The sequence below is a fragment of the Quercus suber genome, unplaced genomic scaffold (genome assembly GCF_002906115.3).
Source record: "Quercus suber isolate HL8 unplaced genomic scaffold, Cork oak 2.0 scaffold_184, whole genome shotgun sequence".
Classification (NCBI taxonomy): domain Eukaryota; kingdom Viridiplantae; phylum Streptophyta; class Magnoliopsida; order Fagales; family Fagaceae; genus Quercus; species Quercus suber.
This window is the reverse complement of record NW_027069642.1, coordinates 196,519-223,827: the sequence shown is the minus strand read 5'-3', so window position 1 is coordinate 223,827 and position 27,309 is coordinate 196,519. Positions and strand designations below refer to the sequence as shown.

The window sequence follows — 27,309 nt, the reverse complement described above, 5'->3', positions numbered from 1 at the left end:
TTTTAGGAATGAAATTTGCAATGAAATTAATTTTGGTACCAAAATGAGAATTGACCCAAAATTTAGGGACGAAAAGTGTATTTTCGTCTTTTTCTTTCCCTTTTTTTCTCAGCCACATATTTTTCACCTTTTGTCTTCTTTATTTCTCCCTTTATCTCTATTTTGCTCCACACACACACACACACACACTTCTTTACATTTTGTCTTCTTTCAAGTTTCAACACCTCTCTCTCTAACTCTGTGTTTCACATATTACTGGTAGTACCCAGTACCTATGCTTCAACAAAGTGATTTTTGTGAGTCATAGTTTCCTTCTCACAATGAGGCTTCGCCTCATGGCTCATCAAGAATCAAGACCCACTTTGGCACCACCATTTGAGGCAGCTTTTTCATCATTGTGTTGATCAATGACTCTATGATTCTCATCAAGAATCAAGACACAATTCATTTTGGTAGTATCCACTGTAGCAGAGAGATGAGATCGAGTTCTAGAACTGAGGACTGCAGATAGCGTGATTTGCCTTTTGAAACACAGTGGGCAATTTGGAAAATTCATAGTAGCTTCCAACGGTAATATTGATAATGCGCTGTGGCTTTTTGCAAAAGCTCATGCCCAGCTGTCGCACAAAAAAGTGCAAGTCTTTTGTATTTGGAAAACGAGCTTTTCTAAAATAGGTGTTTGCATTTCGTTACCAAACACGCTTTTTGGATTTTCAGCTTGAAAACACGCACTTTGGCTCCTGAAAGTGGAACCAAACGCACAATTAGACCAACTTAAAAAGATCAAAAGACCAGAAACTATGTGGTCAATCTAGTTTAAATTTCAAATTTTTGTATAATTTAAAATTATGTATAAAAAATAAAATTTTATATAAAATAGTAAATAATATTTTATTGGCTTAAAATTTGACATGTTTGTTAAGAATATAAAGAACATACAATTTAATGATTAGATTTTCAAAATATGAAATCATGTTAATTTTTTGAGGGAAAGTTGTAGCCTTTGGGTTAAATTAAGTTTATAGTCAAATTTTGTCCAAAATATATTGTATGGATTTAAATTGTAAGATTGTAGTTGAGATGCTCCCAAATTTTAGTACATAAAAAAAGGTGAAAATAAATATGATTGGAAAAAATGTTTAGCTTTAAACATGTTTGAAGGCTTAGGATCTAACCAGCAATAAGAATATGAAATGTGTCTCGTGACTCTCGTCATGTGTAATTCACAAGATTCACCTGCTTGGTTGGGGTTAAGTGAGTCATGTCTATTGCACGTTACAATAACTAATGTTATCTTTTTATTTGTGGTTGGAGCTAAGTTTTGACCAATTGATTAGTGCTACTTCAATAATAAATTATAAATGATTATTTGAAACTTTTTTTGTGATTAGTAATACATTATATTATAAGACCCATGTATATGGATACAACAAAATCTCGCAATTTTTTTATGACACTTTTGTTTTGATAGATACAATAGAATTTCCACCTATGTCATCTGTTCCATGATGATTGCACTCAAATCTCAAATCTCTTATTTGACGATAAGAAATTTTACCAACTGAGTTAATTGAAATCTATAACACCTCCAATGCCTTTATTTTGAATATATATATATATATATATATAACTAAGTGCTTGTGGGTATGGGGGCAAGGACCGGGGTTTAAGTCTCTAGAAGTGAGCTTTACACATATATATACTTAGATTAAACTAGAGTAGAATTTCTATCTTATATAGAAAAATAAAAAAATTATAATTCAATTTTGCCCCATGTGTCTAAATTTATGTGGGGACCACACCATAATTATCCACTTAAGTTTGTGTCATGTGTTCAATTAAGTTTTTAAATCTTTGTGTCAAGTGAGTTAATAAGTGCAAAATACTAAAAATCTAATATTAATGAACTATAAAAAAAAAAATCACATATACTCAATAAAAATCACCACACAGCAAAGATCATTACACGTTTTATCTTATTAAAAATTAGAAAAAAAATTATCATAATTAGTATTAAATTTAAGTAAGAATTTTAAAATGTGACTAATTACATTTACTTTTAAAAAAATAATTTGACTAATTATTTATATTTTTGTAATAAAAATTGTGTCTAATTTTAAATGCATCTATGCGTTTACATGGGTTACATGCTAGTTATATAATAAAAGTTGAGTCATGAAAGTCATGGCTATCTTCATTTTGAGGCAAATTTCTACACTTTTATTAATTATTAAGATAATTTATTATAAATTAAACTCTATTACTAATAATATACTCTACACAAACAAACTCCATTATCAAAATTATAAGAGTAAGACTTTATTTTAATTAAAATTCTATTAGTAAAAGTTTCAAGTAATTTAAAATAAATTTAATATTCATTTGAATTATTTTGATAATTTATCATAATTTTATATTCTAATAGTATTATATGTACGCACTATCTATTGTGCTTACACGACTCTATAAATATTAATATAGTTTCAATTTTCTTCAAAAAAAAAAAGATTAATTTATTTACATATAAATTTTAATTAAACCATCAAGTGATGTGAACATATAGTCAATTTTAAATACATGTTCCCATTGTGTTAAGTCTAGTACATCAAACCTCAAGGGGGGTTAGCTTAGTGGTTTTTAAAGCCTCATGATATTCATTAGATCTTAGGTTCAGAACTTCTTGCTAGTATTTTAGGACCACTTCCAAGGGATTCCTCCCTGTAATAACTCGGTATGTGTGAGATAGGAGAACTGCACATATCCAAGGATTAGTCAAATACTTGAAAAAGTCTGGATACCTTTGTTTATAAAAAAAAAAAAAAAAAAAAGGTGTAGTACACTAGAGCACGCACCATGCCAAAACTAAAAGAATAAAAAGTAGTCGATTATGAGTGGTAGCTGCTTTTTGCCCACATCTTTTTCATAGACACACCAATTTGTTTCTCATCGCTCACATGAGATCATTTCACTCTATTGTAAAATCAACTTTGTGGGTCCATGGTATGATTAATCCTAAAATTAAATCGAGTAGTGCTATGGGTACAATAACTTTTAATACGTTGAGCATATAAATTGATATGTCATTAATCACAAAAAAAATAATTCAAATATTTATTTATAAGATTATCGAAGTTCACCAATCACATTTATTGTTATATCAATTTGTAAGTCACATTTGAGTACAAACCAATTTTCAGTCCGCTCAAAGCGATCAAACACTCCTAAAAGCAAGAAACTCACTTCATATAAAGATAAATGAATCTAGTATAACCTAACTTAATAGGACTTTTTTTTTGGGTGAAATGTACAAGTTAACAAATGACAACAAAGAAATTAAAAATACTTTATTGTCATGCAAGGGAATGACGCACTTACAAGCATGCAGTGAAAACCTACAGATTCCGGCAATGAGAGAATTCAATGTCCCTGGTTTGTTAGATGAGTGTGTCCCTCATGTGGGGAAGAATTTCCCTATTTACACTTAAATCTTGATGGTGCCAAGTGTCACACTGTGATTAACTCACTTTACTTGAACGTTGGCTGAAACTTCTCCTGAAATTGATTCGAAGTAACTGCTCTCATTCACATGCCTATCACGTCTTGTTTCTTGAAATTAACCTCCTGTGAGGAGCGATTATCATTACTCACGAGATTATCACGTTTTACTTGGGTAGATATGTGCAAATTTCTTTTTGTGGTTTGGGGGATTATATTAACTTAATTTTCAATAAAATAACGCCAATTGTGTTTCTTTAGGAACTTCATTTTACTATTGTTATGCTAGTAATATAATTAAATAGGTAGTGACTATGATATTATACTTATATGGTTTGTCTTTATAACATTTGTTAATGAATAATTTCTTTAAAAAAAATTAATACTACTTTCATGAAAAATATAAAAAATTGTAAAAAAAGTCTGTTAATTTTTTTTTTTAATAAAAACATTTCTAAAAATAGTTTCTAAATGCTTGGCTTTTTCCTTTCCTTACTTATATGATTATATCCTTCTTCTTTTTAGGTATTAACACTTTGTTTGTTTAGGCAAAAATATTTTTTAAAAAATGAGTAATTTTTTAAAAGGTGTTTTTCATAAAATTATCTCATTTTCTTATGTTTGTCATTTTATCGCTAAAGTTCACATCTTAAAAATATTATTAGGCTAATGATTCACAACAATAATTCACTTTTACCATTTTATAAGTAAAAAAAAAAAAAAAAAAAAAAAAAATCACTTGTACCAAAATTCACTGCTTCAGTTCAGTACACTCGATTCTCAAAAAAACAAAGAAAAAAGTCAGTGTTTCAGTTACACTCGATTCGCAAAAAACAAAGAAAAAAAAAGTAGGTATAAGCCCACATGTCTGTGCCCAAAACAAGATATCTGGTCCTCAAGCCCAACCCAAATTTGGGCCTTTCAAAGATGTACCAAGTACTACTAGCACTAACCTTTCTGTAAATTATTTTTGGACTGCATCAGAAGGAAAACAAAATGAAATGGCATTGTTCATGATCCAAATAAATGTATTATAACTTATAATATTAACTTTTTTTTTTAAGAGAGTTTCGTCCTTTGGTCAGTTTTTGGTATATACAAAAATTGAATCTTATATCTCTTATACAACTTTCAAAAACGTTATCAGTTGAACTAACTAAAACTTACTATAATATTAACTTATTTTAACTTCTTTTCAACTTGGTTTCAGTTTATAACCTCTCTTTAATGATAAAATTACAAGGCCCATTATTCAGTTCTTCCTTTCATTTTCCTGTGTAAAACCATTACTAAAATATTTTTTTACCTTTTCACAATTTTATAGATGTTAACTATAAATAGACTATTTATATCATTAATAAAATGTAAATGATAATTTAATATCATATAAGTTTGACTTGTTTAATAATCAAGTTTAAACTTACATTAAAAATAAAAATAAAAAAATAAACTTAAAGGCCTGAACTTAGCTTATTTTCTAAAAAAAAATAACATTAACAAACTTTTTCTAGCTAAACTATTTATAAACAGCTTGGTTAACACATAAACAGCTTGGTTCGGATGCATTTCTCTTAGTTCTTATGAACAGATTAACTAACAAAAACAGATTGGTTCGGATGAATTTCTCTTAGTTCTTATGAATAGATCTGAGGCTGCTTGAAACCTTGAACTGGGTACCATTACCATACCCAATGGATAACTTTACTTTCTCTGTTTTTTTTTTTTGGTAAACTTTACTTTTTCAATATCATTTTGCTCCCTTACATTTTTAGGATTACCACCAATTTCGTTCCTACTTTTTGGTAGCTAAATTTGGTTTAGTTTTCAAGTTGTAGTAGTTCATCAACTCAATAACAGTGATTCACTGCAAACAACACTAAAATGATATAAAGACCAAAATAGTACTTAAATATTCTGGATTGCATTCTTTTTTTCACCCTTCAACAGAAATTCGGTTAAAGAGGGTGCCTTAAAATATTTGTTAATTATTTTTTTCTTGTCGCAAAACTTCAGTTTAATTTCATTCCAAGAACCAGAGAGTTCTATACGGTGATTAAAATTTTGCCCCAATAAACAAAAGATCCGAAATTCAATTACAAGATTGACCTAAATTTTGGGTATTCGCTAATACTCATACAAAGGAAATAAAATAAAATAAAAATCCCAAACAAATCAAGAACCAAGAAAGAAAAAAGACTCGAAAGAAATTGTTGATCAGTGAAAATCCTAGAAAGAGAGCTTTACACAATTTTTTATCATATGGGAAGTATAATAATCAGAAACGAAAATCTTTCTCATACACAGCACGCGTGCGTGCGTGCTGTCTCAGAAGGTGTCCTAAGATTTTCTGACTTCATCATCTTCACAGTGTAACATAAATTTAATAAAGCAAAAGGGAGAAAAAAAAAAAAAAGTCAGACACAAGAAGAATCAGAAAGAACGTAGCGAGTTGATTCTTGATCACATGATTTTGATCATCACCCATAAATTACTTTCATCATGTTCGACAGATCAGGTTTTACACAAACACCAGAAGATAGATAGATAGGTTGGGATACACAAAGAGAAGAGACGGTATGTGAAGCTTTTATAGAGGTGTACTTGAAACCCTAGGGGCGCTAATCGTGCTGTTTGGTTACAGATATGTGGTTCGCCTTCATAATGTTATCCCGTGCTTGGCTGCTTGGGTACATTCAACTGATTCAAAGGGTCCTAAAAGTGTTTGTTTGCTTAAAAAAAATAGCTTTTATCTCATTTTTAAAAAAATTAACAAAACTAACTTAAAATAAAATAAAATAAACTATATATTTTGATAAAAACAATACAAATAAAATACCAAAAATTACAGAATTCCCAATTGGACACTAATATAATTTTCAAGTTTACATTTCAATCACGTTTTGAACGATATTATGAATTCAAAATGTGCTTTTTAACATTTTGTAAAAAACTCCGTTCCTTATAAATAGCATAGCCAAACAAAAAATTACTCATGTTTTCATTTAAAAAAAGAAAAAAGTGCATTTGTCCTGCAAAATCGTTGTAAACGGGGACCGTAATTTTCACTCCACCCAAGTTAAGCGTGAGTTTGGATATAGTTGAAAATTCTTTTCAGCTACATTTGCCTCAAAATCAGTGGGTCCAGTGTATTGTTCACGAAACCTATAAATAGTATCCAAACAGATTCTAAATATTTTGAGCACTATCCAATTTTCTGCTAAAATTCCTTTCAGCTACATTTGCGTCAAAATCAGTGGGTCCAGTGTACTGTTCACGAAACCTATAAATAGTATCCAATAAATAGTATCCAAACAAATCCTAAATATTTTGAGCACTATCCAATTTTCTGCTAAAATTCCTTTCAGCTACATTTGCGTCAAAATCAGTGGGTCCAGTGTACTGTTCACGAAACCTATAAATAGTATCCAATTTTGAGCACTATCCAAACAGATCCTAAATATTTTGAGCACTATCCAATTTTGTGCTAATTTGCTTTGCTCCCTGTAAATTGAATGTGGGCTCACAACTCACAAGTACGGTTGGATGAAATCTTGAAAGTACAATCATTTCGTGAAAATGCAAATAAGCATGATAGGAATCCATTCAAACAACATGTTAAACATTAAACCCATATTATGAAAATCGGCATGTTCTGTGCTTTGAAATTAAACTATGATTCAGAACAAAAAAGTTTGTGGATAAAATTTTCCAATTCATCAAAACAATAAATAAATAAATAAACTTTGACTGAAAATAAAAAAAGTTTTAAAGATGTACTCTTATACACTACCTCCTACAAAAAATTTGATGGCAGATATCTTTCGATTCTTTAGGTATCTAATTGGTGATTTGATGAGTATAATCTGATGAATGTAACTTTCAATTCTATAATAATTGTTTGTCAAGTCAAAATATCAATTAATTTTTTTTTGATGTAGCCAAGACTCACTATGAGCCTCAACTTGGAATGTGAAACGATAAAAAATAATTTTATTATCAATTAGAATAAGGGCAAGACTGCCCATAGAAGCTAGTATTGCATATTTGCAATAAGATGGATAATATAGTATAGAACCACGTGTATATAGTCTACATCTTATTACTTTATCGAAAAATAAAATTAAAAAAAAGGTCGTTAAGATAACAATTTTTTTATAGACAAAATTCATTTAATCAGTTGCTAGCTAGTCTCTTCCCAATTCATAAGATGATAGAAAGTATTCATAATATTTAACAAAGAGCAAGATTTAGGTACAATACTTAGGTGCTGTTCTTTAGATTCTCTTTTTAAGATTTTGTCATGTGACCAACGCGCTCCCTTCGTGCGGTGGTCACTCCACAAGTATAAGTATTTGTGGGGTGTGGGGGGTAAGGGTCGGGATTCAAGTCTTTAGAGGGAGTTTCACACACATATACACTTAGATTAAACTAGATTAGAAATTCTATCTTGTATTAAAAAAAAAAAATTGTCATGTGAATTTTATCTCATGAAAAGGAAGTATATTTTTTAATAAAGTAGCCACATGATAGAATTTTAAGAGGAAAACCTAAGAAACAGCACCACCTAAGTTTTGTTCTATAACAAATAACAAGTCAAGATTCAATAGAAATAGGCTTGGCATTATGATAATAAATATTAATTAAAACCCTTATTCATAAAGTTTTACATGGAGGATGAGAGAAGGTTGACCAATCATCATATATAATCATGACACACCATTGTGTATGAATGATAAGAATGTATACATAGAAATTGAATTGACATGTTTATCGATAGAAAATCAACATTTATGAATCAACTTCGATTTATTTGATTATATATTACTAAAAAAAAAAAAAATCTTTGTTTAAATAGGGATTTCATCTGCAGCTTTGAGAATTATCTCGAAGGCATTTTCCACGCATGACTTGAATTGTTGGGGATCCAGGAATCCCTTCTCTATTACGGCGCTAACCCTCAGGCTTCCCATGTAACTTACTATTGATATAACAAGGCTCTGCAAATCCACATTAAAAAAAAAAAAAAAAAAAAAAAAAAAAAAACCTACTTGTTACAATGGGCCATAAAAACGAGGTGTCCTGGAATTATTCATAAAGGTAATTGAATTCGAGAAATTTGTACATAAAATCGTATATCATGCTTATTAATTTGTTATTTATTTTCCACTGTAATGACAAATAAAATACTGAAATAGTCCTTATATGTAAATTATAATTACTATTTATGTATTGCCCAAGGTCCCATTGCTAGTCCAATAAAAGGCAACAAGAAAAATTGTTTTATGCCCTCCCAAAAAGAAAATTTAGGTGATTTCTTCTAATAAGTGTGCGTTTGAATTGGATGGAAAATTAAAATTATTTTTCTATTTAGTTTATTTTTACTATTATTCATGAGTCTTATTCCACTTTTTGTACTATTTATGGGTCACACTGTACTATTTCAACTAATTTTTACCTTTATCTACAATACTTTTAATAATAAATTTTTAGTTTTAGTAAAGCGGTATCCAAACACATCATAATTTAAAAGTAACAAAACCATTCTTTGACTTCGAAAAACAAAATCATTTTTTTCCCACCGGAGAAAAGCCAATGAAAAAAATCACATGATGCCTCTATCTATAGAGTATTTATAGAGCACTGGATCACAATTTTTCCCACAACTTTTGTCAAAGTTTGTTTATGTAGTAAGTTGTGAGTGGTAAAGTTGTAAACTCATCACTTTTACTCTCTTGCTCACAACTGGCTACGTGAGCAAGTTATGGTAAAAAATATAGAAAAAATTGTGATCCCAGTATTTTACCTGTTTATAAGGCAACCTCTACATTAAAAATATGTCACAAATTATACTTCCATATTTACGGGAAGTTGGAATTCGGGAAAATATATATATATATATATATATATCATTTTATCTAAGAATCTTTATAAAATAAATTTATTTTTTCAAAGGCAAACTAGGTTTTTATTATAATTTTATTATTTTACCTGAGGTATACCGAACACCACGTAGTATAGACCTTTGATCGGATGATTATCCAAAGACACTTGTTCCAGTGGCCCGATCAAATTCGAAATCGACAAACTAGACTTCCATATTGCCCCATGTATGAATTTAGCGGCTGCCTACAATAGTACCAGAATGTTCATATTACGAAAATTTCTGTTATGGTACATGTTCAAAAATAAATTCAATTCGTTTTTATTTTTATTTTTTTTTTACCTTTTTTTCCCCATCTTTGATGGATAATATTAAGTACTATTATGTGGCTTTGCAATTTAATGAAATTGTTGTAAGAAAATTATATTGCTATATCAAAATAGAAGCACCAATCCAAGAATACGTGGCTTGCTTAGCAATTAAGGTACTAAATCCTCCCCAACCCCCGACCCCTCTTTTTTTCCTACCCGTTTTAATTTAGGAAAAGAAAAATATTTGACACTTTTAATAATTAATAATATGATATATAAGTATGCTATAAATTAATATTATAGTTTTGGAAAATTGCCTCAAATTCCAATTGTGATTTGGAAAGCTAATTGAGTCTATGTCTTGAAGAAAGAAAAATAAATTTGGTTATTTTTTGGGGAAAATGTTTATCTCCGAACTAGTTTGAGATAAACCATCCAAATTTCTTATATATCTTTTTGTTAGATGTGAATTTTGAAAATTTGACCGTTATATTATATGTTCTTATTATATTATTAATGTTTGCAAAATTTCAAGAAGATCAAATATAAATAGTTATATTATCAATCAAAATATTTAAATTTCAAATTTTTGTGATTTAAATTATGCATAAAAAATAAGTTTATTGACAAATAGTAAATAACATTCTATTTGAACAAAATTTGACATGCATGATAAGAATATAAAGAATATGCAATCCAACGGTTAGATTTTTAAAATTAACATCCAATAAAAATATATATGTTAGGTTTTAAGGGTTTCTCTCCAACAAGTTAAGAATATAAAGAACATACAATCCAATTGTTAGATTTTTAAAATTAACATTCAATAAAATATATAGGATAGGTTTGAAGGGTTTCTCTCCAAATTAGTTTGGAGAGAAACTTTGTCCACTTTCTTGGGTTTCCTTAGTGTGGAGAAAAGTTATTTCATGGAGTGGAATGAAACTTTATTCCTTATTAGAGAAGTCATGTATTTTTTTGTACACCATGGAATAGGATTAGTTTTATAGGTAGACCATGTTGCAAAGAATTTGATGGCTTTGCCCAAGGGGTCATCCTTATGGGGATGGAAAGGAGAATTAGTGGAGCTTGGATTAATATTGTGAAGCGATAAAAAGAATGAGGTTTGCATGTGTGTGAGAGGCAAGAAAATAAGGAGATTTTTCTTTTGCCATGAGACATGTATAAAGGAGGATAAATTTGGGGTTCCTTAGGGAGAGGTTTTTTGGGTGTTACAACCACTGAGAGTTGTTATATCCAAAGTGAATGAATATCTCAGGTGGGTTCATATTAATTCTTAGAGGGAAAATATTATTTTATTTGGGGGATTTATTTTGTAATTCTTGCGAATATTTTGTAATTGATTTTATATGGGGAATTTATTTGGAGTTTGCCCTTGATTTTTCTCTTCAAAGAGAAATGTTTTCCTCATAAATTTATATGTTCTTGTGTGTGATTAATATTTTGGCTTAGTAATTTTGGTGATAATATTTTGAAAATATTGATTAAATTTGTTAGTTGATTGTCTTAATTTACATAAGACTAACTAGGACCCAAGATATAGAATATCAAATGTTATAAGCAACAAGTATTTACTATTAAACTAAGTAGAGTGTTTTGTTTTTCTAAAAATAAAAATAAATAAGATAAAAGGGCTACATTAATATTTTGAAAAATATCAAATGCAGGAAGTTAGAAATAATGAATTATTGCTGATGAATAAGATCATGTATGTACCTCAGGGCCTTTAAGTTTCTTCACAATATCCAAAAGCTTACTAGTGAGATAAACACCTAATGAGCTTTTCTTCTTCTTGATTATCTTGTTTGCTGCCCACACAAACTCAAGTGGGTTTGCGGATTTTTGATCCTTAAACTTTGGCATTGGTACATGCAAGAAGCTGAATCGGTTCCCCCATGGCACCTTTGACTTAGGTTCAAGCATCTCCTCAATTGACTTGTAGGTGCCACTCATTGTCCTAGTGTTGAGCAATACCAATGCTGTGGAATGTGATTTACTTGATTTATAGTTAATGTCTTGCATGCATAACCGGGTGCCGAGGAAGATTATTCCAGTAATTACATCATTTATTGTCTGTACTTAAGAAAAAAAATTCAATTAAACAATAATTTTATAATACTTTAAAAAAAATTAATTATGCATGCATTGTCAATAGATTTTCATGACAAATGAATATTCTTACTTATTTAAAATATATAATAAACATTAAAAAAAATTCATTAAAAAAAGAAATCTATAAATATTTCAACAACCTACATTTTTTTTCCTTATCAAAATGGAGCAATCAAGAATAATAAATTTGCATACTCTAGTACTAAATGATATTCGTATAAGTGCTTTTTTTTCCTCCCTGAGTCAGCTAAATTCAAAAGTGAACATTTTTTTAGGAACATTCAAAAGGGAACATTGTATTATTAAACTTAAGTATAAATCAGTGTTGTCAATTCCATTTTGGTGCCCATTTCAGTTTGTCTATTAGAACAAAATAATTTGGTACCTGTTAATTCTAGTATACCGTTTTAGGTTTTACTATTACTATATACATATATTGATATACACACACACCATCAAGAATTGCCATTGTGCTGTGTATCTTAGAGTTATGTTTTTTTATATATACACTACTGTAAGTTTCTTTAAAAAACATTATTTCCTCTCCCTGTGTGTGTTAAAAATACTAAGTATTTTAAAAAAAGAAAAAGAAAAAAAAAAGATATACATGCGCACACACCAAGAGTCTTGGTCCAAGACATATTTAACACTCATATAGTCATATTTACTCATCATCAATGAAATAATAAGAATCAATTCAAACCAACATAACTTTAGTTTCTTTCTTTTAAACCAAAAAAAAAGGGCAAATTGGAATGACCAATTGGAAATGGCCGAAATGTACTGGTTTAATATATGTCATCGTTCTAATATATGTATTTTTAATTTGGTTTATGGAATATAAATAATGCTAAACTATATATGTTAATTTAAACTAATTAATACAAATTCATTGGGTTTTTTTTTTAATTAAAAAAAAAAAACCTAACTCTAATTTTTTATTATTGAATTACGTACATTTGATCTTCTCTAAAGAAATACTAATTAAGGTAAGTTTTTCTTTCCCCATAAATTCTGTAATTTGATTTTTATTTATTTATTAATATTATTAATAAATACGTACTATAGATACTTTTTTTTTTTTAAAACTTTCCTATGAAGTGCATAAGTTAGGTTATAATCATACACAGAATTTTGGAGCAACTATGGGGGTAAAACCGATGACGGTCCTCATCTAAACTTTTTAGATGAGTTTGGTTTTGACTTGACCAGGTATGCGTCTAAAACTTATTGTACTAAATTAGGTAGTTATTCCTATAATCCTTACTCGATCTTTGATGGGCTGGTTCAACCCGATATGAACCATATTTTTTGATATCTAAAGAATAAATTTTTTTTAAATGATTTTAAACCTCTTTTATTTTATTTTATAGTTCTTTCAATACAAACAAAAAAAAGTTAAATAATTCATAAATCTTTACATTTATAGCCACAAAAGAATAAGGGAAAAGTGTATACTTGGTTATAAATGAAACTTGACTTAAAATTAAATCACCTAAACAATAACTAATATATAAAGCTTTAATAATAAAATATAATACTTTTTTTTTATAAAAAAAATAAATAAATTAGGAAGAACATCTACGATGGACTTACAAAAATAAATTACTCAACATTAATTGTAAATTTGACAGTGAAAATATTTGTATTTGAGAATTACATGCCAAGTTGACAAAGTAATGTCATTTGTATTATCATCTAATTTTAGCATACAAAAACATATGTTGAAAATGAGTGAATAGAAAATTCAAATTAAAAATTTCAATAAAATTAGGGTGACAACAAAAATTCACAATATACCCCAATTTGCCAACCACCACAATCTACAATTTTTTTTTTTTTTTTTTTATGGGTGCAATTAAATTTTTTTTTTAATCTCCTATTTGTGAGGTGGTAGGAAAATTTAGAACTTTTGTGACATTAGGACTCTTAACCCTTGTGTGTGTTTATTTCTAAAAAAAATTGTGATTGTCCCATAATACTTAAGAGAGTGTGTTATGTGTAATATACCTTATCTCACCTTCCTTTAAAAATTACCGTAACTTTTGAATAAAATTTTAATGTGTCTTTATGTTTGAATCTCATTTTCACTCTCTTGTGTACGTGTTTGTTTCTATAAAATAATAATAAAAAAAAACTCTTAAATTTTATAATAAATACTTTGTGAACAGGTGGGGCCAAATTAGGTGAAGATGGCAGGTTGGAAAGAGGATCATCACTATTTTAGATAGAGTTTGGGCCTGCTTCCTACCTTTGGTCTCTTCCCCTTGGTCCCTTAATTAATTAGGATACCGTCGCTAAGGCGACTTTTTTGTTTTGTTTTAACGAAAGAGTGTTATTATTTCTCGGCCGACAAATTAAATGAGAACATGAGGGGGCCATCCCATCAAAAAAAAAAAAAAAAAAAAAAGAACATGAGGGTACCAAAATTATATCCTTTACCAGAAAAAGAAAAAAAAAGAAAAAAGAGCAGTTATCCCTTTCTAAATTATGGGCCGTCATTGGAATGCTAGCCGGAGATGGAAATTGAATGGAGAACATTACATTCTTTACCAGAAAAAGAAAAAAAAGAGAGCAATTATGAAAAAAGTTGAAGGCCAGTTCAATATTAGCAATTTAAGCTTTATAATGTGTCAGGATTGGTATTTCTTGAATAATTTTTTATTTTTTCTTAACCATTTTGTTAATTTATTCTCTCAAATCTTTATATGCAAAAAATATAAATGATGGTATTCAAAAAAAAAAAAATATATATATATATAAATGATGATTAAAATGTTTTACCTAGTCATAAATATTCATACAAATTAATGTTTTGCTATTAAGTTAAGTATGTAAGGTATTTGAAACCCTCATAATTGTAAATTGTAATAAATCATATATGTGATTTCTTTTTTAGCCGAAAAAAAAAAAATCATATATGTGATTTGTTTTTAACTAGGTGAATAAATTAAAATGGTATGTTTAGCTATCTTATTTTCGACAAACTTAAATAAACCAATTAATCCAATATAAAAAAAAGTTCACTTTCAAATTAGTTTGGAGAAAAATTTTGTCTATATATAAATATAAAGATTTAAAATACTTTGGTAAAATCACTATTAAACAGCAAAAGGTTTTACTTATTTGAATGTTAAATAAATTTTTGGACGAAAAGTATAGAATACATTTAACAAACATATCATTAGGGATTACTACTAAGTGTATAATTGAAGAGATTTTTTTATAGTAAATCACTACTACCATGCTTTCATCTGATGAGCGGATTTAATAGGCATTTTAGGTTATTAGCTAGTAATAAAACAAAATGAAATTGAAATCATTAGCTAACTTGTGCTAAGATATGCTGATCTCACCACTCCAAGCTTGGCCTTAATGTGTTTGATACTATCCAGAGAGAATGTCATGTTTGATATCATGATGGGCCGATGCTCGACTCCTTCAATCCCAGACCTTATCGGTGTTCGATCATCTTCAACAAAAGTACTTTTTAAAAAGCAAAAACCAAAATCAGATACAGAGTTAAAGATCAAGGAAAAAAGTTTGGGAACTCTTCTACAAAAACTTTCTCTGTTGCTTTTTGACTGTGTGTGTTGGCGTGAAGGAAATGTTAGGGGAAGAGAAGGATTATCAGCTCTTTGCAGACAAGAGAGAAGTGCACCCATGAGGGAGTAGCCATCACCAAGCGCATGGTGAAGCTTGAATATGATAGTACCAGCTGCATTGCTTGTTGGATATTTAACCATGTGAATTTCCCATAGTGGTTTGTTTTGTGAAAAATGCTCCATTGAAATCCTTGATATATAATCTTCAAGATATTCATCGTATGATGTGGGTGACAAGCCAGTGGGGAAAATGGGGACATTAACATGCTCTTCAAGCTTCACCTCAACCCGTTTCCATTGCTTCTCTCCTTTTCCATCCATAACCTGTTCACAAATTCTCTCTACTTAGTGCCACTTTTAAAGGGAATAATGTAAGATTTGTAAGGCTTAGTCTAGAACTTGAATACACTTCACTTTTATGAAGAATCTAGGATACTTATTGGATTGGATGAAAGAGGAAGAATAATGATGGTAACAATTTCAGCGAATTGTGCTTTGAAAATCATTATCCTACAGTTTCCTTACATTGAAGAAAAAAGGACAACAAAAAGAACAATCTTATATTTTTTATTTCGTTGAACTAGAAAATTAAAAAAAAAAAAAAGTATCTTGAGTCTCACTTAACCTTCCATGCATTTCGCCAAGAGCTTTATAGCTCAATTAATAGACATCTTGGTATGTATAATATTCAAGATTTAAATCCTCTTTTTCTGTTATAACTATATATCAAATCATCAAATATCTTCCATTCATTTTTGTTTGTGTATTTCTTAAAAGGGGAAAAAATAGACAAGATAATATTATTTTCCAAGAAATTGCAATTTTGTTAGGTATTTTCTACTTTGAAAAAAAGCAAATAACAGAGAGAGAGAGAGAGAGAGAGAGAGAGAGAGAGAGAGAGAGAGAGAGAGCACCATGATGGAGGAAAAGCGTGGATTAATGGGCAGTGGTATTTTCTACTTTGAAAAAAAGCAAATAACAGAGAGAGAGAGAGAGAGAGAGAGAGAGAGAGAGAGAGAGAGAGAGAGAGCACCATGATGGAGGAAAAGCGTGGATTAATGGGCAGGAACACATCCTTGAGCAATAACATGGTACGGGCGTGGTTGATTGCAATTGGTACCTCAGTTTCCATAACACCCATAATGGATACCGATAGCACAGAGCTGTTATAGTATTGTGCACTTGGACTTGCTGGCCACAATCCTTCCTTTACCTCCATTTTTTTTTTTTATTGTTTCTTTAGGTTCTATAATTTTGTATTTGAAACAGTTTAATAGCAGACTTGTGGCATTCAAAGTTCAGCTAGAATGTTATATTTATATTACTTAGAGCACCGACGATAAGTTTGGCGTTCGTACAAAAAGTAGTAAGAGCATTCACAGCAGTGGAGGTATATTGCTATATTGCTAAAATTTAGCTCCACAATCACAAAATTCTTGCCGCAGCAATGGAGCTAAAACTAAAAATTTTAGCTCCACAGCTACAGTGCACATCTATATTTAGATGTGCACTGTAGCTCACATCTAAAAAAAAAAATAGTTTTTTATTAGGCTTCTCTCTCCTCTCTCATTAAATAATCATTTTCTATTTTCTTTCTCTCTCTCCGGCTTCTGTTCTTTCTTTTCTCTTCCTCAATTTTTTTTTTCTCTCTAGCTCGCCCTCCACTCATCTCCCTCATCCCTCAGCTCGCCGGCCAGCTTTCTCATCGCCGATTTGTTCCATCGGCCACCCCAAGCCCCATCGCCGAGTCGACCTGGTCCCCAAGCCCCATCGCCGATCTCCGGGCATCAACGAAGGACCGTATCGGGCACCTTCTTCGCCGCCTGATACGCCCATGCCGAGATACAGCAAGCCTTGCGACGAGGCCTGTTCGATACGGCGCTCGGTGTTTAGGTACCATTCGTTGCCGCCGTCGATGATGGAGTCGCCGGGCTCCATGAAAGAGGAGAGGGCGGCGATGGGTTTCTTTTTTTTCTTCTGCTGTGGACTGCTGCTGCTGGTGGTGGGTTTTTTTTTTTTTTTTTGTTTTTTTATGCTGTGGACTGCTGCTGCTGGTGGTGGATGATTGTGCTGTGCTGTGCTGGTGATCGGAGTGCTCGCTCGTGGTGGGTTTTTTTTTTTTTTTTTTTTTTTTTTTTTTTTTTCCTGCTGTGGACTGGTGGTGGTGGTGGTGGTGGTGGTGGTAGTGGTGGTGGCTGTGGCTGTGGCTGATGGTAGAGTGGGTTGTGGTGGTGCTGTTGATTTTTTTTGGGAGTGTGATATATTATTTTATTGGAGTAGTTATATTATTTTATTGTATTAAAAGTTAAAATAGATCTACTGCTGCAGCACGTATGTAGGTATAATAGATAAAGTAATTTTTGGTGTAGCTAAATAGCTAAAATTTTGCCTTCACTGCTGTAAATGCTCTAATACCCCTAAAAAGAAAGTGTTTGGCTATATTACATATTAATCCTTATATATTTTCCTACCGCGTCACATCAGGTATTGCGATTTGTACCGGTTTGTTTCAGCCATTAAAGAAAAATAAAAAGAAGAATATGAGAAGGTTTTCCACGTCAAAAACCTTTGAGTGAGATCTTAAAATTACAAACGTGTGTGTTTATGCATAGCAAATTCAAGATAGAAGATTTCGTGAAGTCGGAGCTACACGTGGTCGTGTTAATAAGTTCTATGAGAGATAGTTTTAGATTTAGGGTTTAAATCTATTGTAATCTTTCATTCTATCATAGTGAATTTGTTTGCCTTAAGGATAAGTCAGGTTAAATCCTCCCTAAGTTTTTTACCATGAAACTATTGGTTTAATTGGTTTTCCTAAGTAATCATATTATTGTCCTATTTATTTTTCCACACTGCATGATATGGTATTTTGTTGTTTAACCTAGATCTCATAATTAACCTAAATAAACACTTTGCTAATTCATTAGGTTAAACACTCTATATTAAGGGGTCTAAACAAACAAACATATATCATTATATATTAGTGCTAATTTTATCCTGCAATGTGTGCTTGGACATGACTTAAAGCATAGTTATGCCTAAGAAAAATAAAATTAAAAAACTTTTTACATAAGCATATAAGATAAAATATTATTCATAAAAAATATATTTTTTTAAAAATCTTTGTTCCCAAACATACACAATAGTTTACTAGTTTCAAATTAGATCCAATATTTTTTAAAATCTAATCAACTTAAATGATTATTTTATTTTTTTGGGTTTGAAATCAAGATTTTATTTTATTTTATTTTATTTTTTTTGTTTTTGTTTTTGGTTTCAATTGAATGGCTTAAATTGATACAATTTAAAATTAGGTAAATTACAATTGATATACCAAGAATGTATTGACCCCCTTGTGATGAATTAACCAATTAATTAGCCAAATTAATTAATTAATTCAATTTGCATGCAATAAGCGTGGTAGCACAAACAAATCACCAACTAAGTTAATATGCAATGGAAAATAAATTGACATAGTGATTTGTTTACGAATGGGGAAAATCTACACGGCAAAAACCTCATCGGGTGATTTTAAGGTTACCACTCCTGAGAATCTACTATTATCACAACAAGCGGTTACAAGTAAAAGAATTCCAGTACCTTATACCAACTCACAATTGAACCCTTATCTCAATACCTAATTGGACTTATTTTATAGTGACAATCTCTCATTTTCAATACACGGCTCCCAGTACATGACTAACCAATTCGATGCGCAGATCCTAGTACGAGGCTTACACACCAACTTGAGAAAGATGTTGGCTGCAAAGTTCTTCAGTTCATCAACACGATGAAGATCATAAAACTCCTTGGTTACAAAACATTACAGTGTACAAGCACAACAACTTCTTGAAGAGAAAGATGAATTAGGGCATATGTTTCCGGTTCACAATATGCTTGTGAAAAACTTTTGCATTGATGTGCATCAGCTGTGATAGTCCTTAAAACAATTCTTATATATGTTTAGGGTTGTGAGAAAAGAAAGCCCAAATATCTATACACAGATTGGATGAAAATCAGAATTAAAAATCTAATTTTCTTTGATCTCGATAGATACCCTATATATCGAGCAACTGTCGAGCATCAGACTTAAACAACCTTTTAAACCTCGATAGATACTAGCTGTTGAGTTTTAAAATCCAGCATTTCTTCACTTGATTCTTGGACAGACTTGCATGGCTTTAACACTTGAACTTGAAATCTTGTTCCTTGAAGTATTAAACACATTCTAAATCTACCCAATTACAAGAAAAGTGCATTTTGTCAAAGAATTAACCAATTCTATATTATTAAAATTCATCGTTTCAAATTGCAAATTAAAATTTTTTTTAAACCACACTTTTGCAAATATCTAACCCAAACAAACACATAATCAAGAATTTCTAGAAAATTTTACAATGCATTCACTAAACCATATATCATTATTATTCATAATTTTAAACAATAAATATAATTCTATCACAAAAATCACAAAAATAATTTCAAGAAAGGAAATATGTCTTAAGAATTAAGATTGTAAGAAATATTGCAAAAAGAATTTACTTTTATGATTCTGTAAACATGAACAACAAACCGAACAAAACTGTAATGTATAGTGCAAAAAGAATAAAGAATAATTAAATATACTCATAGATTTCTTCTTAAAAAGCTAAATACACTCATAGAACGGATGAATACATAATGATAAATGCAAACTTAATTAAGGCTAATGTTTAACATTATCTCCTTAAGACAAATTTTGTCCCTCACATTATTTATTCTCTGGTGCTTTGTGTTTTTGGAGCATTATTCTCACAAAATACAATGTAAGGGAGTCAATTTCATATTAGAGGTTGTTTCAATGTGGTCAAGGGAATGAAATATTTTAGTATTGGTTGATACTGGTATACCGTTCCAAGACTCACATGTATAGACACACACACACACACACACATACTCACATGTGGGTCTATATGTTTGTGTTTATTTATTTATATATGTATGTATTGATTTATTTTCATGTTTATAAACATATAATTTAAAATCGACATATTTTATGAGTCCCAATATTGGCATAAGTACATTAACCCAATGTATTAGCTTAAATAATAAGTTTTTAACTTTTTAAATATTTTTAATTGCATTGGCCGAAACATCAATATCAACCAAAACATTTGAAAAATCATTAGCACAACTAGTATAGGAACTGTATAGTCTTGTGTTTTATCTAGTACATTTAAGAGGAGTATTGATATTGGCTTAATTGTTAGTCTAGTATATACCGCCGGTACAGTATTGACTTCTTTGATACAATGATCACAACAATGAGTGGGAAGAACAAACAATCGAAATATCTGCTCTAATATATTTCAAGCCATTAATCACCACACTTTAAAAACTAAGGAGCCTCTCTCATTTTCAATATGTAAAACCCATGAATATATAAACTCATAAAATTTTAAATTCATTTCCCATGTGGGAAAACAAGGATTTCACTACATAATGGTCTTTGACAAATGACCATATAACAATAATTTCCTCAAAAAATAAAATAGGTTCCAACTTAGACCCATCACACTGGACATATAGGCCCTACTTTAAATCTGGCTGAAAAATAGCCACCCAAACACTTTATAACAATCATTTTGAACTAGCCTTAATCAGGGCTAACCACAGATTGGTTCGGGTCGAGCTTGTGCCAAACCTTCAACCGACCCGACCAGATTGGGTGGGGAGATCTCGAACCCACAGCCGACTAGTAAGACTATCAAGTTGGATGGTTTGGGTGAATATCAGGTGGTGGTTGGTTTCGGGTGAAGCCGAAAATCGCAAAAAATTGGCAAAGTCTCTTCAGATCCGACGAGTTCTCACTAGACCCATCCAAGATCTTATGAGATCTAGCCAGATCTGGCAGGGATCTCATCAGATTCTAAGAGATTTCTAACAAATCATATGGAGAACTTGCCGGATATAGTTGGAAAAGTCACCAGATCTAGTCGGAAAAGTCGCCGAACTTAATGTTTTTATGGTCAGTTTGGGTTTCACGGGTTTTGGAGTATGAGACCCCCAACCAACCCATTGGCATCGGGTTTTTGAATTTTGAGACCCGCGTTCGACTGCCGAAGTAGTTAGATCGGGTAGCGGCAAGTCTTGTACGGTCGGGTTGGGTAGGTGGGTTAGACACCTTGAGCCTTAACCATCACAATCATCATGCAACCTAGATTATTTCCACCATTCTTGAATTGTCACCATTGTCATCACCACCTTCAATGTTGCCACCACTGTGTCACAATAACTAATGACATCTTGATTAGTATCATTTTTATAAAACAATATATATATATATATATAATTATATTAATGAACTAAAATGTTTTTATTTTTATTTTTATTTTAAAATTGTGTGTTTGGCTAATATATTTGCATCTAACCTATTTGTTTAATTAATGTTGAAAGCTAAGATAAATAAATAAATAAATTTAAACAAATAATTAGTTTATTTTTAAAATGTTAATTTATTTATTAAAATTTGTTTTCTTTTATTCCTTAATAAAATAAACTAAAAACACAAAATTGCTTAACACACAAATTTGAGAGAATAATTCATTTTCTAAAAAGTATCAATGTAGAAATAAAACGAAGCATAAAACATAAAGGATAGAAATAGTGATATTTTATATTTTCGACTATATAAGTTTTGTTTGAGTTTGTTTGTGGTTACTTTATACATTTTTAGACCTCTTAAAACACAAGTTGTTTAACCTAGTTATTTAGCCAAGTGATTACTTATTTAAATTATTTAAATTTAGGTTAACACAAGTAAATCATATCAAGTAAACAATGTGGAAAATAAAGAACACAACGATATGATAACCCAGGAAAACCAAACCGATAAAAAACCTGGGGAGGATTTAACTTAACTATCCTTAAAGTAAAATAGATCCACTATGAAAGAATTGAAATTTTACAATAACTACTTAGACCACTAACATCCTATTGCTACCTCGAGTAGAAAACTTACTACCACGACCACATGATAGCTCTGAGTTCACGGACTACTTCTTTCCTTGATCCACAGCAACCACAAGTACTCTCACTTGTGTTTTTCTTTAAGCTCTTAAAACAGCAATTGAAGTGATCACCAAGCTCTCAACATCAATCTTGGTCTTGATAACCCTAAGTGTGTATGAAGGCAAACATCTCTAGATCTCATAAGAGATTCACACACACAAAATATTAACAACCTCTAAAATGTGGCTAGGGTTTTTCCTTTTATACTTAAGGCAAAACATAAAATCCTACACGTCATATGGGTTTGGGCTGATTTGAAAAATTCTGCAGAAAAAAAATTTGCACGAGTTTTGATCGATCGAGTCTAATTTTCAATTGATCGAGCATTGTAGAATTGAAGAGTAGTTTCTTGCAGTTACTCGATTCCAACTTTACACATATACACACTTTGAGCAGCCTAAATCTAGACTAAACGTTTTGATCATGGTTTGCCAACATATACATATTTAAGTTCTAATGCATTAGTTCCTAATTTCTTAGAACCTAACATATTTAATTTGCTTTGGTAGAGATATGATGATAAGCAATTACTTTGAAATGCATATAATAAAATATTGCTTTTACTTTTAGCATATGCTTGGCACAAATTCCTTAAAATTAATTTTGTTGTGAATAAATTATTGGTCTTATTTTTTTTCTTGTAATCCATCTTCATTTTAAATGATATATAGAAAATTAATTTTAAATTAAAGGAGGATGTAATATAGTCGTAATATTGTTTGTAATATATTTTTTTTCTAATTACGATTTATATGTGTCTTGCACATACTTTAAAACTAATAATAAATAAAAAGTTGAGAATTCATCCTAAAAAAAAGGTTGAGGAAATAATGTGGTTTTTTTTTTTTTTTGGGATACCAAACAAAATAGTTCATAGCATTAAGATAGGTGTGCTTATGCCACAGCCACAACTTTTTTATTTTATAGAAAAGTGCCACAACCACAACTTGGTAGTTCAAATGTCTTTACCACTCAATGGATATTGGGGAGACATCTCTTTAATGAGTAGGGAACCATGTTTTAAATTTTTAATTAAAGCAGGATGGTACACATGGCCTGGGACACACTTGTTAATAGCAAATAAGTTGCCACACACCAATGACTACCCGATAGAGACTCACTACTTCCAACCTCCCGAAAGGGATATTAGTTTAACAATATTACATATACTTTAGTTCAATGTTATAATTTTTTTCACAGTATCTTATGTAGCAAGTTGTGATTAATGCATCATCATATTTATATGAATTATGATTATCATGATTTACAAGTTCCACTTAACTCAACTAGTAAAATCTTTTATCACCATAAGTTGAATTTTATCATATCTATTAAAAAAACTAGTTGACATAATTTTTATTATGCACAAATTATAATTTTTTGTATTAATAATTATAAAAAAAATTCTCTAAATCAATTTTGAAGAAAATTCAACTAATTCACTTGATAAAGTCATAAACCATTTAAATATACTTTTAATCACATTATACATTTACATACACTTTATAATTTAATGTACATGTTTTTTTTTTTTTTCGAAAAGTAGTTAAGTATAATAGAGAAAAAAGGTTTTTAATGTTAAAATATATAAGGATTTTTAAAAAAAAACTTATGTAAATTTAAAAAAAAAATTGACAAATTTTAGAAATAAAGTCAGCTTGGTAGTGGTGGCCAACCAAAATCCCAACGGCTGAAGTCATATTAAGGATGCATCTTTATTTTATTTTATTTTATTTATTTAATTATTTTTTAATGCGTGAAAGGGGGGCATCCATTGTGATTCACCCCTGGGCATGACTATAGGGGCACCATTCGTTAGAGAATGTTAGATTGAGTCATAGTTATTGCGGTCTGGATTGATCACAGATGTCAACCTAGCTCCTCGAGAGAGCTAGTAATTAAAGGCTCCTCAACAGGAATACCCAAATTTCTCCCCAGTTACTCGTTGGGCTGGAACTAGAGACCACACATTTGAGTCACAGATCCCAACCACTAGGCCATCCCTCTTAATTCATATTAAGGATGCATCATATTCCTTAATAATACTAAAGTTTATGCTGCCTTTAGTACCATTAAGGATGCATCATTTTCCTTAACAGTACAAAATTGTAGTATTAAGGCCCTGTTTAGTTGTGTAGTTCTAACACATATTTTAACATTTTAAATAATTTTACACACATTTCAACATATTTTTACATCCATATGTATATCAAAAACATTCAAACAATATTATTCAAACTCTTCTACCAAACGAATCTTAAATAACCACAATCATAACCACCGTCTACTCTTTTTTTACCATATATATATATATATATATATGTATAAACCATTTGAAATGAATTGAGTTAGTCAAACCATTCATTGAGTTAGTCAAGTGATTTTAACTAAGCCGCTGATGTATGGCCGGATCTATGCCTAGGCCGGTGATTTTCGTACAAACTTTAACTTTCTTTCGTTCATATTGAAAAGACACAATCCTTCCGCCAACTTGTTCCTCCATTTTTTTAGGTAATGAGCATTAAATGCTTAACTGTTTTGAGTTAGTCAAATGATTTTAACTAAGCCGCTGATGTATGGCCTGATCTATGCCTAGGCCGGTGATATTCGTACAAACTTTAGCTTTCTTTCGTTAATATTGAAAAGACAGAATCCTGCCGCCAGCTTGTTCCTCTATTTTTTTAGGTAATGAGCATTAAATGCTTAACTGTGTTTTTTTAATGAGATTTGTGGTAATAAGAGAAATGGTATTAGGCTATTATTAGGTGTTGTAAGCGCATTTAAATGGATAGAGTCATAAATTTAGCAATATAACACTGCAATATACCAACTCAATCTATATTAAAATAATATTAAAAAATCATAATAAAGCAGCATCAATACAACCAAAATAGATTTTTCTTTTTATTAAAAAGTAGTGTGAACACAATAATTTAACATTATATATATATATATACACACACACGTATTATATATGAGCTATATTACACCGTTAAAAGTAACTATATACTGTAGCTATGGATCCAAAAAATATGGCTTTGACTCCACCAATGTAGCTACATTTTAGTATTTCATGGTGCTAAAAATAGTAATATAACCTTTTAGTAGATATGAGTATGATATGGAAATTCATATCCACTTTAATTGAACTAAACAATCAATATGTCAAAAACTATAATACCTAAAACATAAACTAAACTATGAACATGTCGAAACTCATATCAAAAGCCGAAGACATTTTTATAGATGCAATATAAATATCAACTAATCAAATTGAAGTTATTTCAATTGAACTAAACTACCAATAAAGTCCACAAAAAACTTACATACATAATTCATTTCCAATAACATTAACTCACACAGCAAACCCATGGAATTCAACAACCAATAAGCTTGCAACTTCTTTTGATGACAGATGGTACTTAAAGTTAACACAACAACATTGTCAATGACAGCTTCATAAAGAAAAGGAAACAAATAAACTAAACCAAAAGTTTTCATGACTTGCCTTGTAGTCAAGGCAGCTCCACATTGAGTCTAGAGTGGCCACAGGACCACATGGCTAGGAAAAAAAATTATTATATATAAATTTAAAAAATTTATGATTTTTTTATCTAAATTTTTTTAGGCCCAACATAATTTAACAAAGTTTGGTAACAAACTTGATTATAGACTAAGGTTACAACTCCATTCAATATTTTTATTATTTGCTATGAATTTTGATAAATCCACCATTGGATTACATTTTCTTCTTACACCCTCTATACTAGTAAAATTTTAAGAAGATCAAAGATAGATAACTATGTCATCAATTGAATGTTTAAATTTCTAGTTTTTGTAATCTAAAATTATACATAAAAAAAAAAAAAAAGTTTATGGATAAAATAGTAAATGGTAAACAACATCCAATTAACATGAAATTTGACATGTGCATGTCAAATTTAAGAAAATAAAGAACATGCAATTCATCAGTTAGATTTTCAAAATATGTAGTTATGTTAATTTGTTTAGTGAGAGTTGTAGCCTTATTTTACAACTAAGTTTGTAGCCAAATTTCCTTCTAAGATAATTTGTAGAAGAAAATTGTATGACTTTATGTATTTGTTGTTGACACCCCATTTTGCAACCCGCATTTAATCTCACATGAAGGGTAAAAGGGTACTTTCACTTTGGAAATATGCATCTTGAATCTAGCTACTAGATCATTGGACTCATTTCACCAAAATGATCTTGATGTTGTAACGATCAAATCGACTGGTCATAAGTCCTAATCGGACCACCCGATTGAAAGTTATCATCAAATCAAGTTTTAATGACTAAGATGTACTATCACAAATTGAGTCCGACTATATGTGATTATGAACAATTGATTTCAATTGGTTATAGGTGCAATCAATTTGAGATCAATGATGTGTCATAATTTGATTGGTTAGGACTACATTTTATGATGAGGTTGTATACACCTAATTAATTAGATAGTTAAACATTAATTATTCAATGAGTAATTTGTGTAATTATCTTTTAATTAGAGTAAATTTGGAACCAATTAAGTCTGAAATGGGAGTGATTGGAGCTATTTAATGTTAATTGGGAGCTAATTTGGGACCTATTAATGTTAATTATGCTGAAACCATTTTCTATCAATTGACCTCTACTCACCATTTCATCAATATCTCTCAGAATATTTTGAATCTGTGAATGAGGTTAATTTTTCCAGAAACTAGACATCTGGGGCTTCAATTTGAGCACAAGAATGAGGCAATTCTGATTCGAATTGAGTCAGATATGATTTTTCGAAATTGGCTCTACAAGCTGTTACAGCAGCTACGGGAAA

General features: G+C 30.3%; 1 protein-coding gene and 1 non-coding gene across 2 annotated transcripts; both read right to left on the bottom strand.

The window, feature by feature from the left end:
• Positions 1-5,918: 5,918 nt before the first annotated feature.
• LOC112035035 (small nucleolar RNA R32/R81/Z41) lies at positions 5,919-6,004 on the bottom strand. The gene has a single exon (XR_002885440.1). It is a non-coding gene; the product is annotated as a small nucleolar RNA R32/R81/Z41 (small nucleolar RNA).
• A 2,209-nt stretch (positions 6,005-8,213) lies between these two features.
• LOC112034998 (wax ester synthase/diacylglycerol acyltransferase 11) lies at positions 8,214-16,644 on the bottom strand. Its single transcript, XM_024067822.2, has 5 exons — positions 16,459-16,644; positions 15,177-15,749; positions 11,425-11,781; positions 9,484-9,621; positions 8,214-8,492 (listed from the first exon to the last, which is right to left on the bottom strand). Exons 1-5 carry the CDS (start codon positions 16,642-16,644, stop codon positions 8,343-8,345), a joined length of 1,404 nt encoding a protein of 467 aa, XP_023923590.1. The 3' UTR covers positions 8,214-8,342.
• Between the last annotated feature and the right edge of the window lie 10,665 nt (positions 16,645-27,309).

What these genes read in the sequence shown, in the direction of transcription:
- LOC112034998 (XM_024067822.2), bottom strand. Translation starts at nt 16,644, where the DNA reads ATGGAGGTAAAGGAAGGATTGTGGCCAGCAAGTCCAAGTGCACAATAC. An exon ending in CACGCTTTTCCTCCATCATG is followed by an intron (nt 15,750 to 16,458) that starts GTGCTCTCTCTC and finishes ATTTGTGAACAG; the next exon opens with GTTATGGATGGAAAAGGAGA. An exon ending in AGAAACTTAAAGGCCCTGAG is followed by an intron (nt 9,622 to 11,424) that starts GTACATACATGA and finishes GTACTATTGTAG; the next exon opens with GCAGCCGCTAAATTCATACA.